This window comes from Protopterus annectens, chromosome 5.part1, assembly GCF_019279795.1.
Source record: "Protopterus annectens isolate FY-2018-M chromosome 5.part1, PAN1.0, whole genome shotgun sequence".
Classification (NCBI taxonomy): domain Eukaryota; kingdom Metazoa; phylum Chordata; order Ceratodontiformes; family Protopteridae; genus Protopterus; species Protopterus annectens.
In genome coordinates, this window is record NC_056736.1 from 443,265,899 (window position 1) to 443,281,597 (window position 15,699).

General features: G+C 39.4%; 1 protein-coding gene across 3 annotated transcripts in view; it reads right to left on the reverse strand.

Annotated features, from left to right (window-relative positions):
• The window catches only part of GPA33 (glycoprotein A33), a 652,415-nt gene that overhangs the window by 278,306 nt on the left and 358,410 nt on the right, over positions 1-15,699 (reverse strand). For all 3 annotated transcript variants that reach the window (XM_044073096.1, XM_044073097.1, XM_044073095.1), the window contains exon 3: positions 13,871-14,084. In XM_044073096.1, coding sequence (XP_043929031.1) covers positions 13,871-14,084 — 214 coding nt within the window. The remainder of the gene's footprint in view (positions 1-13,870; positions 14,085-15,699) is intronic.

Consider the following 15,699-nt stretch of genomic DNA (forward strand, 5'->3'; position numbering starts at 1 on the left):
TTTATGGGCAATAGTAAGCTGTGAAAAATGAAGATGCTGCAAAAATTCTAACCAATCGAGTCGTATAAGATTTAGACAGCGGTGAGTTTGGAAAGGAGAGGCAGCAGCAAATCTGGCAATATTATTATAGGATACAGTCAGCTTGTTAATGTTGGTTTTAGAAAGGTTTGTATAGATGGGTGAGGCATAGAGTAGAGTAGAAATGAGATGAGTTCTGGCTATAGCAGTCCTGGCTGTTGGAGTAAGAAAGGGTTTGATTTTATAGAGGGATCCAAGTTTCTTGTTGACTGTTTTTATTGTACTATTAATATGTGTGTCAAAGTTGAGGTTATTGTCAATAGTTATTCCTAGGAGCTTGGTAGTTGGGTCTAGAGGGATAACAGTGCCATTGTTAGATGTAAGTGTAAATTCTATGGGGGTGGACTTACGTGTTGGGGAGAAGAGTAGCAGTTTTGTTTTCTTAGGATTTAGGAGGAGACAGCGGTTTGTAAACCATTGTTCCACAGTGTTAAATGCATTCTGGGTTATGGTTTGCAGTTCAATTTGAGAGGTAGCTGAGCAGATAATAGTGGAGTCATCTGCGTACTGAATGCAGGTAGAATGAGGAATAGCTGAGTGAAGATCATTAATATAGATGGAAAATAGGAGCGGCCCTAATATGGAGCCCTGAGGGACACCAAGGGAGATAGGGAGGAGATTAGAAAGATTATTGTGCCAGAAAACTGCTTGTTTTCTGTTATTAAGGTAAGATTTTAACCAGTTGATGGTTAATGGGTCAAGGGACAGAGATTGCATGATATGCAAGAGCAGCTGGTGATGAACCATGTCGAAGGCTTTGGATAAATCAACGAATACTGCAGAAGAATGAAAGCCATTGTTACGATTATTGTTAATACAGTCTGTAAAAGATAGCAGGGCAGTGGTGGTACTATGGTAAGGTCTGAAGCCATGTTGACAGTTAGCCAGTAGCTTATTTTGGAGAAGGTGGTTTAGAAGTTGTTTCTGAATACATTTTTCCATAATTTTTGCCAGGGGAGATAGCAAGGCTATGGGACGAAAATTAGAGAAATCATTTGAGTTCCCACCTTTGTGTAGAGGAATAATATAAGAAATTTTCCAGATGGTCGGGACATGTCCTTCACTAATGGTTCTGTTGATAAGAATGGATATAGTGTAGGCTATAGATTTGGCTCCTATTTGAAGGTATTCTGCTGGGAGTTGGTCAGCTGAGGGGGGTGGAAGGTTTAAGTTTTATTAGAAGACAGCAAATAGTAGAAGTAGACACTGGTTGCAATAGAAAGCAAGGAGGAGGATTTACAGAAGAATTAGGCAGGTTTGCAGTGTCTGGTGTAGAAGTAGACACTGGTTGTAATAGAAAGGAAGGAGGAGGATTTACAGATGAATTAGGCAGGTTTGCGGTGTCTGGTGTAAGATGGCTAGCAAGAGATTGGATGGCATTGGTAAAGAAGGAGTTAAAGGAGTTGGCAGTGTGAATGGGATTATCTGGGTTGGAGCCTAGAGGGTTGGGGGTGACTGATTGTCCTGGATGAAGAAGTTTGTTAATGCTGTTCCAGAACATTTGAGGCTTATTAAGATGGGTTTGCTGTATTTGGAGGTAAAAGTTCTTTTTATCTAGCACTATGGCTTTTTTTGTATCATTTCTTAGTTGTCTGAAAATTAAGCGATCTATTGGGTTTTTGGTAGAACGCCATTTCACCCAGGCTTTGTTTCGCAGATGGATTTTATGCCTTGAAGTGTTTGAGAGCCAAGGTGCAGGTTTAGCTTTACATCTAATAGTACGTAATGGGGCATGGTGGTTCAGGATGGATAAGAATGTGGAATTAAAATATGCAACAGCTTCATCAAGTGGAAGATATTTCAGTGGTGACCAATTACATTGTTTAAGTTCCGTAAGGAATAGACCGTGGTTAAATTGTTTTTTGGAGCGAACAGTTCTGGCAATGTTGGGATGAGTAAGGTTGGTTTTAGATCTAATAAAATAGGTTAGGGAGGCGTCACTTAGATCATCTGGGAGGGTCCCTACTTTGTAGGTATGTAGAGGATTATTAGTAAGTATCCAGTCCAGGATAGTTTCTTTGTTGTTGGGTTTGTGAGTTCTGGTAGAGGAGTTAATAGTTTGAGTAAAGCCATGTAGGTTAATGTGGGTAGAAGGGTGTGAACTATTACAGGACTGCCAATCAATATTGAGGTCACCTAAAATTATAGTTTCCTGAGGAAGGTTGATAGTAAGCCAGTTCAGGATATTTTCACGGGTATTAATATTGTTTCCTGGTGGTAGGTATAGGCAGATGACATTTATAGCTTTATTAGGGTTGACTTGAAGTTTAGTGATAAGTAATTCAGCTTTGTTGTCTAAACATGGGTTAAGGTCAATGGTGCTAATTTGGAGTTTGGTTTTGTAGAGGATTGCAACCCCTCCTCCCTTTTTGGTAGTACGGTCATTTCTAATGATATTATAACCAGGAGGAGTAACTTCATTATCTTTGATTGTGGGTTTAAGCCAAGTTTCAGATAGGCATAGGATATCAAATTGGTGGACATCTAGTAGGGCATGGAGGTGTGGGATTTTATTATTAATGCTGCATATATTAAGATGTGCTATGAGGAAAGAGTTTGCTGGCTTGGAAGGGGTTATGGAGCTACTATTAATTAGAGTATATTTATCAGTGGTAGAGGTATGATTAGGACCAGGATTAGGGTGAATGTCTCCATCTAGTAGGGAGTGAAGGTATGTAAAGTATTTATGGTAAAGTAGTTTGTAAGAATGGATAAGTATTTTTTTATTATTGGAATTATTATATGTAATGGGTGCTAGTCTGTGAAATTTGGGAAGTATGTAGATGGGTGTGGATGTAATATTTAAAGAGATTGGAGTAATGGTAAGTGGTAATGTGTAAGTATATTTTGTGGGAAAGGGGTAGAGGAGTAAAGTGGTTGTTAAGTAAGAGGTTAAGAGATAGATAGTAAAAAGAGAAGGAAGTAGTGTGAGAATGAGAAGTAGTTGAGTTAGGAGGTGGGTAGGAGATGTTGGCATTGTGGAGTGAAATAGTTGATAGTTGAATGTGTGGTGTGATAGGTAACTTGGTGTAGTGGTGAATGTAGTGTGGGAAGTGAAAAACAGAGTTAATTGGGGGTGGGTGTGACTAATACTAATGTGTTAAGGGAGGTGTGATGTGATAATGATGTGAGCAGTGGTATTGGTGCAGTATTAAAGGGGGTGTGGTGTAGGAGGAATAAGTGTAGGGGCCCTGGGGGCGGGTGGGAATTGGGGGCAGGGTAGGGGAGCGGAGTGAGCCCGCAGGGCGAACGGAGCGGGAAGAGACAAGGAGTCCTGAATCCAAGAGGACAATCAGTGAGAAAAGAGAGGCAACAGGTGAGTGTATAGGTGGAAAGTGTAACAGGGAGGTGAGAGGCTTAACAGTGGGAGATGTAGGATGCTTAGAGGGGTGGATAAAGATATTAGACCCTTAGGGCACAGTAAAACTATTAAGACACAGGGTTTAACTAGAGCTAGGAATCTAGTAATGGTGGGCTAGTACGAGAAGAGCTATAGTTAAGAACAGAAGGTGTAGCTAGTAAGATATAAAGGGAGAGAGTAAGGATATAAGTTAGACAGCAAGTAAAGAGGCGCCACCTAGTGGGCAGTCACCAGAATTACGGAGTATGCCACAGCTGAGGTATTTCCAGGCTGAAGGGGAATGAGGAGATAGAGGAGAGGAACCAGTATAGATTTGGGCAGGCAGGATAAAAAAATGGAAAATAGAGTGTGAGATAGGCTAGAAGTGGGGATATGACAGACTGCTATGGGAGGGGGGGGTTGGCTGCTGCCGTACCAAACTCGGGAGACTCACCTAACCTGGCAGAGTAGTTATGTATTATTATGGATACAGTCTTTAGTTAACTCTAGCAAACATACTTTCTGTTTCAGTGTTCCAGGGTGTACTCTCAGGGAGCTGGTAGGTGAACTACTTTACACTGAAAGTGATACCATGTGAATCAAGGCAGGGCAGTTTCAGGCAGTCAGGGTTAGAAGTAGGAACACAGAGCTGCAATGTATATAGAGAGAGAGAAACAGGTAGTGAGGGAAGCAATATAATAGCTAGACAACACAGGCAAACCTTTAAATAGACATTATAGTATATCAAAACCCAGCAGGAAAAACAATAGTATACAACACAGGTAAAATATTTATATAGTGATTTTACTATATGCAAACTTGATGTAAAACAATAGCGTACGTATGTGGCAAATATACAGTGATAGAACATCAGGCAGATTCTAGTAAGGATAGCACAAATTGTTAGGTCCCATAGGTTAAACGCTGGCAGTTAAATGCGAAAACAGCACCAAAATAATAGTAATGCCAGCTGTGTTCCTTTCTGCTAAAGCAATAAAAGAATAGGATAGGATATACTTGCAGCCTTTTTACATATTTTTAACAGTAAAGTGTAGTTAAAAGACCGGAGATTATAAATAAAGACTAAATGATGTGAGAAGAAAGCGTTATAGTAATCTAAATAGGTTATTAACGCCTGTTAGTGGATTTGCCCATGTGCACAATGCCGATAGAAAATTAGCGTGGGCAAGAAAACAACTATTGAAAGAGTAAAAACTTACACATTATGCATTCCTGGTAAGTATTAAGATAAATTATGTTGGTAGTATAAATTATAGGCTGCTTTTAACAGGTGATACAAAAGAAAAAAATAAACGCCCGTTTGAGGAAGGCCCATGTGCAGAACGCTGATCGGAGATAACGTGTGCGTATCAATTACATTATGGAGCACACTATGCGCTACTATTATCAAATCAAGTACCTTACATGATGTGCAGTTTAAGATATTAATGATGTTAACAGATGCAGGCGAAGGAAAGACTTATTAGCGTGGGCAAAAGAAATCACAATATGGAGCGCACTGTACGCTATTATTAAACAAAAATCAAATACCTTAAACAATATACAGTTCTAGAAAGTGATTAAGTTTACTATTCAGGCAGTCAGGTAAAGGCTGCTATGTAACACATATTACTGAATAAAGCATGCCTAATGCTATTGGATATAGCAATCTTAACAGTCTTTAAAAGCAGCCAGGTAGGTTATGGGAGAACACACTGCAAGTTAAGCGTAAAACACAACTGAAGCAGATAAAAATTAAGCATATTGGTAACAATTCAAGCAATTGTAAACAGAGGTTTAAAGCAGCCAGATTAACATTAAAGCACACATTCAATTCAAGAGAACATAAAGATGTCAAAATTCAGGTAATGTAATATAGAATTTGTAATGAGGATAACTTACTGCAGGTGGGGGTGCCTGAGCAGGGTGGACAGCAACCAGGTCTAGGCAAGAGTGGAAAAGATGGTGTCAGCTAAAGAGTGGGTATATTTATAAGGTACGGGAGGTTGTGGGGGGAAGGGGGAGGGGAGATAACAAGTGTAGGAGGTTAATTGCAGAACCCGTGAGATAGGCAAGGTATGTACACAGTATAGGGGGGGAGGAGTTTAAGTCAGAGGAAGAGCACAGAGTGACTAGAGATACAATAGGAGGCAAACAGCATACGGAGTTCAGTGGGAAATAAATAGGTAGGTATTACCTGGAGAGTCATGTAGAGAAGAAAGGACAAGGAGTCCTGAATCCAAGAGGACAATCAGTGAGAAAAGAGAGGCAACAGGTGAGTGTATAGGTGGAAAGTGTAACTGGGAGGCGAGAGGCTTAACAGTGGGAGATGTAGGATGCTTAGAGGGGTGGATAAAGATATTAGACCCTTAGGGCACAGTAAAACTATTAAGACACAGGGTTTAACTAGAGCTAGGAATCTACTAATGGTGGGCTAGTAGGAGAAGAGCTATATTTAAGAACAGAAGGTGTAGCTAGTAAGATATAAAGGGAGAGAGTAAGGATATAAGCAGCAAGTAAAGAGGCGCCACCTAGTGGGCAGTCACCAGAATTACGGAGTATGCCACAGCTGAGGTATTTCCAGGCTGAAGGGGAATGAGGAGATAGAGGAGAGGAACCAGTATAGATCTGGGCAGGCAGGATAAAAAAATGGAAAATAGAGTGTGAGATAGGCTAGAAGTGGGGATATGACAGACTGTTATGGGGGGGGGGGATTGGCTGCTGCCGTATCAAACCCGGGACACTCACCTAACCTGGCAGAGTAGTTATGTATTATTATGGATGTTTATATTAAGTACAGAAGTCTTCCTGATGTACTTACTTTCTTTATTTTGTATAAGTCAACAGAATGTGCTGACAAAGGGTGGAGTTTGAAGATAAGATGTCAGTTCTGATGAAACTCTGTTTCATGAAACTGACTTTACTTCATTTTATAAACACATCCACCCACACCCTATACAGATATATATATATATATATATATATATATATGTATATATATATGGGTCTATGTTGGTTGCTCGAAATCCCAAAATCTCGAACAAGCAACATCCACACCCATAAGAGCGAAACTGCACTATTGTGAAAGTGCATTATTGCGAAAGCTGGTTTTCCGAACCGGCAAAAAACAAAAGAAATACTAATAAAATCAGTATTTTGCATGGGAGCAACCCCCTGCACCCCCAATGTGGGGCTGCACCCTGCCCAACTTAAATATACCAACTCCGAGATCGCACTACAGTGCAGTAACGGGAAATATTCCCATTACGAGCTGTAGGCAGATCTCCATGCAGTCCGGTCGAGCTTTCACAAACTCGGCCATACGGAGTTGGCCATATGAAGTTTGAGATTGTGGGAATTTGACCAATTACAGTAGACCCATATATATATATATATATATATATATATATATATATATATATATAAATAATTTTATAAGTTTATTTCATATCATTGAGCAGACACTATCAACCCATGCTAAATTCAGAAATGATCAATTCTCATATCACTGCATCTTGGAAACAGGCTTGAGTTCTGCCAGGAGGGCAGGGCGAACTCTCCTGTTCCTAGGATGTGATGAAATGAGAGTTGATATGTGTATAGGTTCAAAGGTAAGTACTAGGTTTGCTGCCCTTGAGGGCCATTTTAAGCTTAGCCAATTTCCTTTCTGATGCTTGAATTAACCTATCCCATTTGGTGTTCAATTGTCCTTACCCACTCCATTGTTGATAGTTAAATATTACCCTTAGTTAGAATAATTGGGATCATACCATAGATAATTTGAGGGGACCCATGTGTGGGATAAAGCATTTATCAGCTACCTCTATCCACAAGGCATTTAAAAAGATACATTATTGTACCCTTTGGAAAGTCATCTACCCTGGGGAAGGACCACATAGACAATACACCCCTGAGAGTTGCCCCAGTTGTTTGGGATTTGGAAACTTACGGGGACAGTCACCTAACTTTCAGCCAATATGTGTCCACTGTCATAAGAAAGTCCTTCTATATTACCCATCTTGTAAATAAAGGGATTGCAAACAGATCTAGGAAAATTATTTCCCCCCTGTACTATGCCCTCATTAGGCAGTCATTGAGTATAATGTCTCCTTTGGCATGTAGCTGTCTGATACATGCAACAACAGGAATTCCCACAGAGATAGCTTACTAAAAGGATACAAGGCCTAAACAACATGTCCTACACGGACTGACTGATAACCCTGTCACTATACTTAGTATCCTACAGACTGCTACGAGGTGATCTGTGTCTGGCATACAATGCATCCCCTGATCCAATACTGATGGACCTACTGTACATCATCAAATCACATGTCATCAGAAATACTTGATCTAGGGATCTAAACCTCCTTTTCTAACATCAACATCATGGTTTGGAGAGACAGGTATATTTTACAGAGGATACCATTATTTTGGAACAGACTCCCTATCTACATAAAAAAAGTTCATCTATGTCCATATTCAAGCACAATTCGGATCTGTGGAAGAGAAACAAAATTTTACCCCAGGACTGTCTTCTGTACTACTAATGGGCACAGGCAGCTAAATGCTTTATCCCATGCATGGGTCCCCTCAAATTAACAATGATATGATCCTAGTTATTCTCATTAGGGGTAATATATAGTTAACAATGGGATGGGTAAGGCTGATCTCTCATCAAATGGAATAGGTTAATTTGAGCACAAAAACAGAAAATGGCTAGGTTTAAAATGACTTGCAAGGACAGCAAGCCTAGTGCTTACTATGAACCTATATAAAATCTCCCATATAGGCTTCAGTAGATGTCTGTGAAGTGTGACCTCTACATGGTCATGTTACAGTTTGTTAATGCTCCCTAAAGACCCATCTTTTTTACAGAAGCCTATGATCTATTTTCAGTACTGCAAACTTTATCCAAGTATTAGCTATAGCTTTATATAGCAATATCTTATTTAAATAGTTTTCCTCTGATGAGGCTTAGGTTTAAATACCTTAATGAATCAGAATTTAAATTTAGACAGACACTCCTACACAAACTCTGGTGTGTGCATATTGCTTTGAAGGCGTTTATAATACAGAGCTTTTAAAACATGAAGCAAACTTATAAAATGAGTCATTGTGGAATAAGGTACTCTGTTAGATCCTTAATGAGATGCTAGAGAAGGGGGTTCATTCATACATAAAATCTGGAAATGCCTAAATGAGAGGCAAGTTAGACAGTGAAAAACTTTAGAACTCAAAAATATCATGGTAATGTCTGATGGCTTTGGGACTTCTACAGAGAGGACCATGCAGCAAAACAAACAACTCAAACCAGAAATAAGCTGACAATGTTCCGTTCCCGATGGTGTTTCAGATGATATTTGGTTGCAGTGGTGACCAATCAGTTAAAAATCAACCACAAATGTATCAAATAGATGGAATATAAAATATTTAAAACTATTGGGTTAAGTGCTTTCATTCTATATTGTCAGGACTTCATCAGAACCATCTTTCACATTCACAAAAAAACTGATTACGTATACTCCAGATAATTGGTCACATGTCCAAAATCAATTTCTACTTGCATGTTTATGATAGTGAAGATATTACAGTAGCAGTATTTCTTAGCAGTTCTCAGTGTGCTAATAAAACTGACTGTTGTAGCCTTGTGTCCCCCCCCCAGCTAGTGCAGTAATCCTATACATTATACATTACAGTATACATTAAATTCAGATCCCTGTGACTAAATTAACCATCAAGCAGCCCTCTCAGTGCTTTCTGCCTTAGTTGTATCACTTGGAGGCCCACCTGTTTATTTGCATCTCTATACATTCCCCTTCATTGCTAATGTATCTCCCTACTCTAATCTGTGCACAAACTGGTTACTAATCAGCAAGTCAGTGTGAAGACACACTCCCAACCTTAATAAAGTTTGCTGTCTCTTCTCTCCTTCACTTTACAGGTATAGTTTGAATTCTTACTTAACCCCTCTGAGGCCTTCACTGATAGTTTTCCACTGACTGCCTCTCTGGTTTCTTTGCATTCCACCTGGTTTACACCCCTTGTGCTATCTCCCTCCCCCAATACTATGTCTATATTAGAATCCTGCTGAGCATGGCACCATCTTTAAATTTATAGTCTCCCACCAGGACACAAGTGCTCCTCAGCAGTTGCATTCTGCTTGCTGGTAAGCCATTAAACCTCAGGAATTTGTTTAAGTGTTCAGATTTGTAAAGTTATACTTACTTTTTACTCTTGTCTTGGTGGGCTCTGCCCCACTCTGTTCGCCCTCACTAACGCTCAGGCTCTCTCAGCTCCAGGTCACAATAGCACACTACTCACCAGACATAGTTGCTTTAACAGAAACCTGGCTAAATAAAAACATAGCTAATTCAGAAGTTCTCCCTACTGGCTACAATATCATTAGACAAGACAGACCAATTTGTAAAGGGGGTGGAACTGCCTTACTGTACAAGTCCAACTTAACTGTACATCACTTACCAAACTCCTACCCCTCCCCCAATAATTGGGACATACTTATCTCACAACTTCAACTTCACCCTAAAAAGGTCATCATCACAATTGTGATCTATATTCCACCTGGATATACACCTGCTAGCCTTGAAGACTTCTTATCCTGGTGTTCTTCCACATACTCACAAGAAACCCTTATTCTGGGGGATTTCAACCTAGATTGGTTCACCTGCATATCTGAACCACCAAGTAATCTAACAAATCTCCATGGCTACCAGCAGCTAGTCCAAATTCCAACTAGATGTGATAAAACATTTAAAAGGGAATCTATCCTTGACTAGGTCCTAACAACCCCACATTGTAACCCCACACAGGCAGTCTCCCAGATACTTTAAGTGACCAGAACATAATATACTTTGTATGTAGTAGAACAAGCATATGAAAAACCACTAACTATATATTCACTAGAAACACAAAACAATTCTCTCCTGAGGTCCTCAATACTTTACTCTGTATCTGTGACTGGACTCCTCTAAAAACCCTCTCACTTGACCAGGCTGTAGCATATTTCAACAAAACATTTCTGCAACACCTAGACAATGTCGCTCCATTGCGCAAAATCAAGTTTAGAACCTCTACAAACCCCTGGCTTAGTAAAGAAACCAAACAAATCCTCAAGTTCAGAGACACTGCCTGGCTTTACTATAAAAAAAAACAAACAAACACAAAGCCTAAGTACCAAGAACTGCGCAACAGTGCAAAAAAATGCATTAGGCTGTACAAAAAATCCTACTACACGACATTACAAACTAAATACCAACACAACCCCCAAAAATTTTGGAAAATGTAAACCAGCTACTAAAACCCACCCAAAAGGCTAACCCCAAACCAACCACCCCTGACACCAAAGTTCCCATCGAAACACAATTCAACTCCCACTTTGTGAACTCAATTGTATCCTTCCTCACTATCTCCCCCAACACAAATACTAATACAAGCTTTACTCTCAAAACAGTTTCCACCACTTCAATTAAAAGCATGCTCTCCAAACTAAAAACCTCATCAACAGCAGCCGACGTACTCCCCAGCTATTTCTTGAAACTCACAGCAGATCTACTGCTATCCCAATCTCCACTCTCAAACAGAGCAATCATTAAAAACTATTGCCCAAACTCTGGAAAATATCCTATGTTATACACATACATAAAGGCGAGACCTCCACTGAACTTAACTACAGACCCATTGCTTTACTCTCCCCCCCTAGAAAAATGCATCCATACCCAGACGCTAAAATATCTCCTAGACAGCAACATCCTGTCACCTACTCGGCATGGTTTCAGACCTGCCCATAGTACCACTACAGCCCTCCTCCACTTCGCAGCCACAGTAAACAGTGTCAAAAATGAAGGCCTGCAGGTGTCCACTCTTTTTTTGGATATGTCCAAAGCATTTGACACAGTCTCGCACCAAATCCTGCTAAACAAACTAAACGAATATCACCTATCAAATTCCACTCTTACCTGGTTCCAAAGCTACTTAACCGACAGGTACCAAAGCTGTGAAATGGGAAAATTCTCTCTCTCCCCTCAGCTGCCCATAACTATAGCAGTCCCACAGGGTTTTATCTTAGGACCACTACTATTCACAATCTTCACAAATTACCTCCATACCTCCACACAGCATGCATCTATCATTCAGTATGCACATGACACTACCTTAATCTGTGCTGCACAAAACATTCCCACCCTCCTGCAAACAACTCGACTAGCATTCTTGGACGTTGAAAACTACCTTACCAAAGCCCAACTTATTCTCAAACCAAAGAAAACTCAGCTTATGATTATAACCACTTTTAACAAAAAGACTGATAACAGTCAATTCACTATCTACTCCACAAATGCTACTCCAATCGCTCCAGTGGCACAGGCTAAGCTACTGGGAATAACCATAGACTCCCACCTAAAATCTGATAGTCATCTCAACTTAACTATTAAAACAGTACATGCCAAACTGGGATCACTCTACTGTATCAAACCATTTCTTACCAACAACACAAGATCAGTCATTGCTCGCTCCCAACTTCTATCCACCCTACTCTATGCATCTCCCATTCTGACTAATCTCAACAAAACTGAACTAAGCAAAATGGTAGCCTGCTATAACAGAATTGCCCACTTTGCTGCAAATTGCTCATATAGAACTCATCACTGTACTGCTTTGAGACAGCTCCACTGGCTTGAACTGCCCAACCTCCTAACCTACAAACAGCTCTGCTTCTGTCATTCAATCTATTACCTCCCCAATAAGTGTCCTGCTCTCAAAAACCTAGTACAACATCACTCAGCCAAAAGGCCTCTTAGACCATCAAGCAAACTATTACTAGAAGTTACCAACAGCTACAATAGCTGCGGAGATGCTCTATATAGTAGCTCAGTGGCTACAAAATGGAACTCTGTCCCGACTAGCATTCAAAACACATCATCCAAAGCCTCCTTTAAAGACCTCATCAGGCAACATCTCAAGCAAAGTTGGCAGTGCCATGATTGCTCCCCAGGCTAGTGAAAGCGGATAAGGTACACATACTAAACCTAGAGAACTTGATAATAGTTTTCAATCTTGCTCACAAACACTGACATCTACAATGTATGTACTGTACCTGTGTACTATGTATGTATTCTACCCATGTTCCAAATGTCAGCTGTACACCACAAATCTATTAATTACCTTTATTTTGAAATTAATATTTTTTTGTTTGCTCTCTCCAATGTAACTGTTGATATGCTGCATACCACTGTAAAAACATATCTTTTGTAATTTGTGTGTATACTGATCATGTCTAAATAACTAAATGCATCTGTAACTTTTCTCTGTGGAGCTTTTCTCCCCGGGCCTCTGCTGAAAAAGGGCCTTTTTGGCTCAGACAGACATCCCCGGTTAACAAATGTAAAATAATAATAATAATAATAATTGACTACATAAATTAACTTTCATAGAGACTGCCAGAACAATAGCCAAGGGAAAAAATGTACCATCACCCTGTTGGATGTAGTTGGAAAAATACAGATGGGGTTCTGGATAAATTGATAGGGATAACAGGTTAAAAATGAATGGATAAAGTCAGAGCTATGCACTCCTCAGCAACCTGGATTCTAACATGAAACAGAAAGGCATAAAACAAATATATTTTGCAAATGTACATGAAGAGACCAAATATGTATTGGCATACAATATACTGAAGCATTAGAAAACAGATGAACGAGTGTGGGTAAGGTGGATTCGTATGTTACAATAAACTGAAGCATTAAAACAGATGAACGAGTGTGGGTAAGGTGGATTCGTATCTTAGAATAAACTGAAGCATTAAAACAGATGAACGAGTGTGGGTAAGGTGGATTTGTATCTTAGAATAAACTGAAGCATTAAAACAGATGAACGAGTGTGGGTAAGGTGGATTCGTATGTTACAATAAACTGAAGCATTAAAACAGATGAACGAGTGTGGGTAAGGTGGATTTGTATCTTAGAATAAACTGAAGCATTAAAACAGATGAACGAGTGTGGGTAAGGTGGATTCGTATGTTACAATAAACTGGGTTAAAGATTGACCTGCTAAAATGCAGACCTTCATTTACTGCACCTTGTTTATGAGAAACTGTTAATTGTTTTGTAAAAAGACCATGATTTGTGAGTGTGTCTCATTAGTGCTATATAGCATAGAGGGATGGGGTAGTGCCATAGAAGCTAGCTGGATCTAAGACGTTTTGACATTGGCCTTCTTCACTTGCACAGCTGAATTTCAGTTCTTAAATGTTGCATCACAAACCCAAGTCTATGACTAACAGTAAACATTTTCCTTCACTGAAGTCAGCAAGTGTATTTTATGAAAACTGATTATACCTTGGGATTTACTTCTGTAATCTAACCATCAACTTGGATATCATTCTCATTTTAGCTTGGCATAAAACACAATCTGATTTTTTGACCAAATGAATCTTCTTACCTAAAACAAGAAGAGAAGCTTTGGCAAACTTAGTACCCGTCGCATCAGAGGGAATAATGATTTCACATCTATATGTTCCATTGTCCATCACGTGCACATTAAGGAGCAAAATGCTGGCTGTCCCTTGTTCCACATCGCCAACAAATGATACTCTGTTAGTGTACTGATTTCCGACAGTGCTAAGCTCACCAGTAGTATAAACAATCACCTCAATCTGAAAAAAAGATTACAGTTGTTAAATTAGGAATAAAGAACCAAACTACAGTTCAGTATCATTTATGTGGAATGCAAACAGTAGTTTGTCTTACTGGACAGCAGAGAGACCTTAGGATTATCATGAAATGTATCTTTAGGCCACGTGCTCTCTACCCAACTTCTCTGTAATATGTAAAACTCAAGGCTAAACAAACTCAAGAAAAATCACCTGGCTCACTTACAAATTCAAAACCCTTCTAGCTCTCAAGAGACAAAGTCCAGCACCCCTGGATGTCTGACCCAACTCCTTCTACCAGACAACACTTCACCATCCTCAGAAACTTGTCCACAAATGCAATCAGAAGTCATATGAGAACACATCAAACCTTTTTCATCCCCTAAATAATTCTGGACAGTTAACAAGATCATAAAACTCCTCCCAGTGTTATCGCTTCCTCCTCTTCCCTCTCATTCTCAGAATTTAGTATGGACTTCTCTACCCCCTCCCTTGCATCAGCTCACATACTTCACTCCCTCACTCAACCTCTCCCTCACCTTCCACTTATACTGTCCTCTTCTACTTAAAAAAAAAAAAAAAAAAAAGATAATTCAATGTATTATGTCTCTCCTTTCAAACCTAAAACTTGACTTGCCTAAAGGACAGATACCCTCCTCTCTTTGATTCATATTCCAATGTAAACAGTACATTGTTACTTGTCTGTTACAAATCTATAACATTTGCTAAACTCAAAACTATATGCCCAATATATGGAAAACTGCAAAAATCATAGCTCTCCCCCCCAAAATTAAACCCCAAGCCACCTAGGGATTACCACAATCTCTATCCTCTATACCCTTGGGAAAATCTCAGAAAAACTGGTCTGTCATCAACTCTCAAACTACATAAGTCAATACTGCCTTCTGTCTTCCAAGCAACATGGTTTCTGATCTGGCCAAGACTTTGGACTTTCACTGATTACACCCATTTAGCTATGGATAAAAGCCTCCTTACTGGAACCAGAGCCTTTGACGTGGTTGACTACCCAATCCTATTTAACCACCTCACTGACATTGGAATTAGCCTTGACGCTATTCCCTGGTAATAAAACTACCTATCCAACCAACATTTGTCAGTAAATGTTAACAATACTACATCAGCCACCACTCCCATACTTCAAGGGGTCCCTCAACGCTCTATACTAGCCTCTATGCTCTCCATTTTTATAAATAAGCTTAGTCTTGACCTTCCTCAACTTCCAGTCTTATTATATGTTGATGACGCATATATCTTCTGCTCAAACCACACAACCCACTCATTTCAACATGAACTGCAAAAAAAATTCCTCTCCCTCGTTAATTGGCTCAAAAGCAAAGAAAATAACAAACAAACAAAAACTAAAAATAAAATGTTTTATCATTACTTGCCATCTATCCAGTAGTCCATATTGTCCCATAATAAAGGAAAAAGAGAAAAGTAACACACACACGTACATAAAAACTATTTATAATAAGAGAGCAGGTGATTTGTTTACCTTCTTTATATTTTCTGTTCTTTTAAACAAATATCAAACTTCTAGTACAGCATCATTAAATAAAAAAGTCCTTAAATTATTAGTGTCACCAATACTAATGAC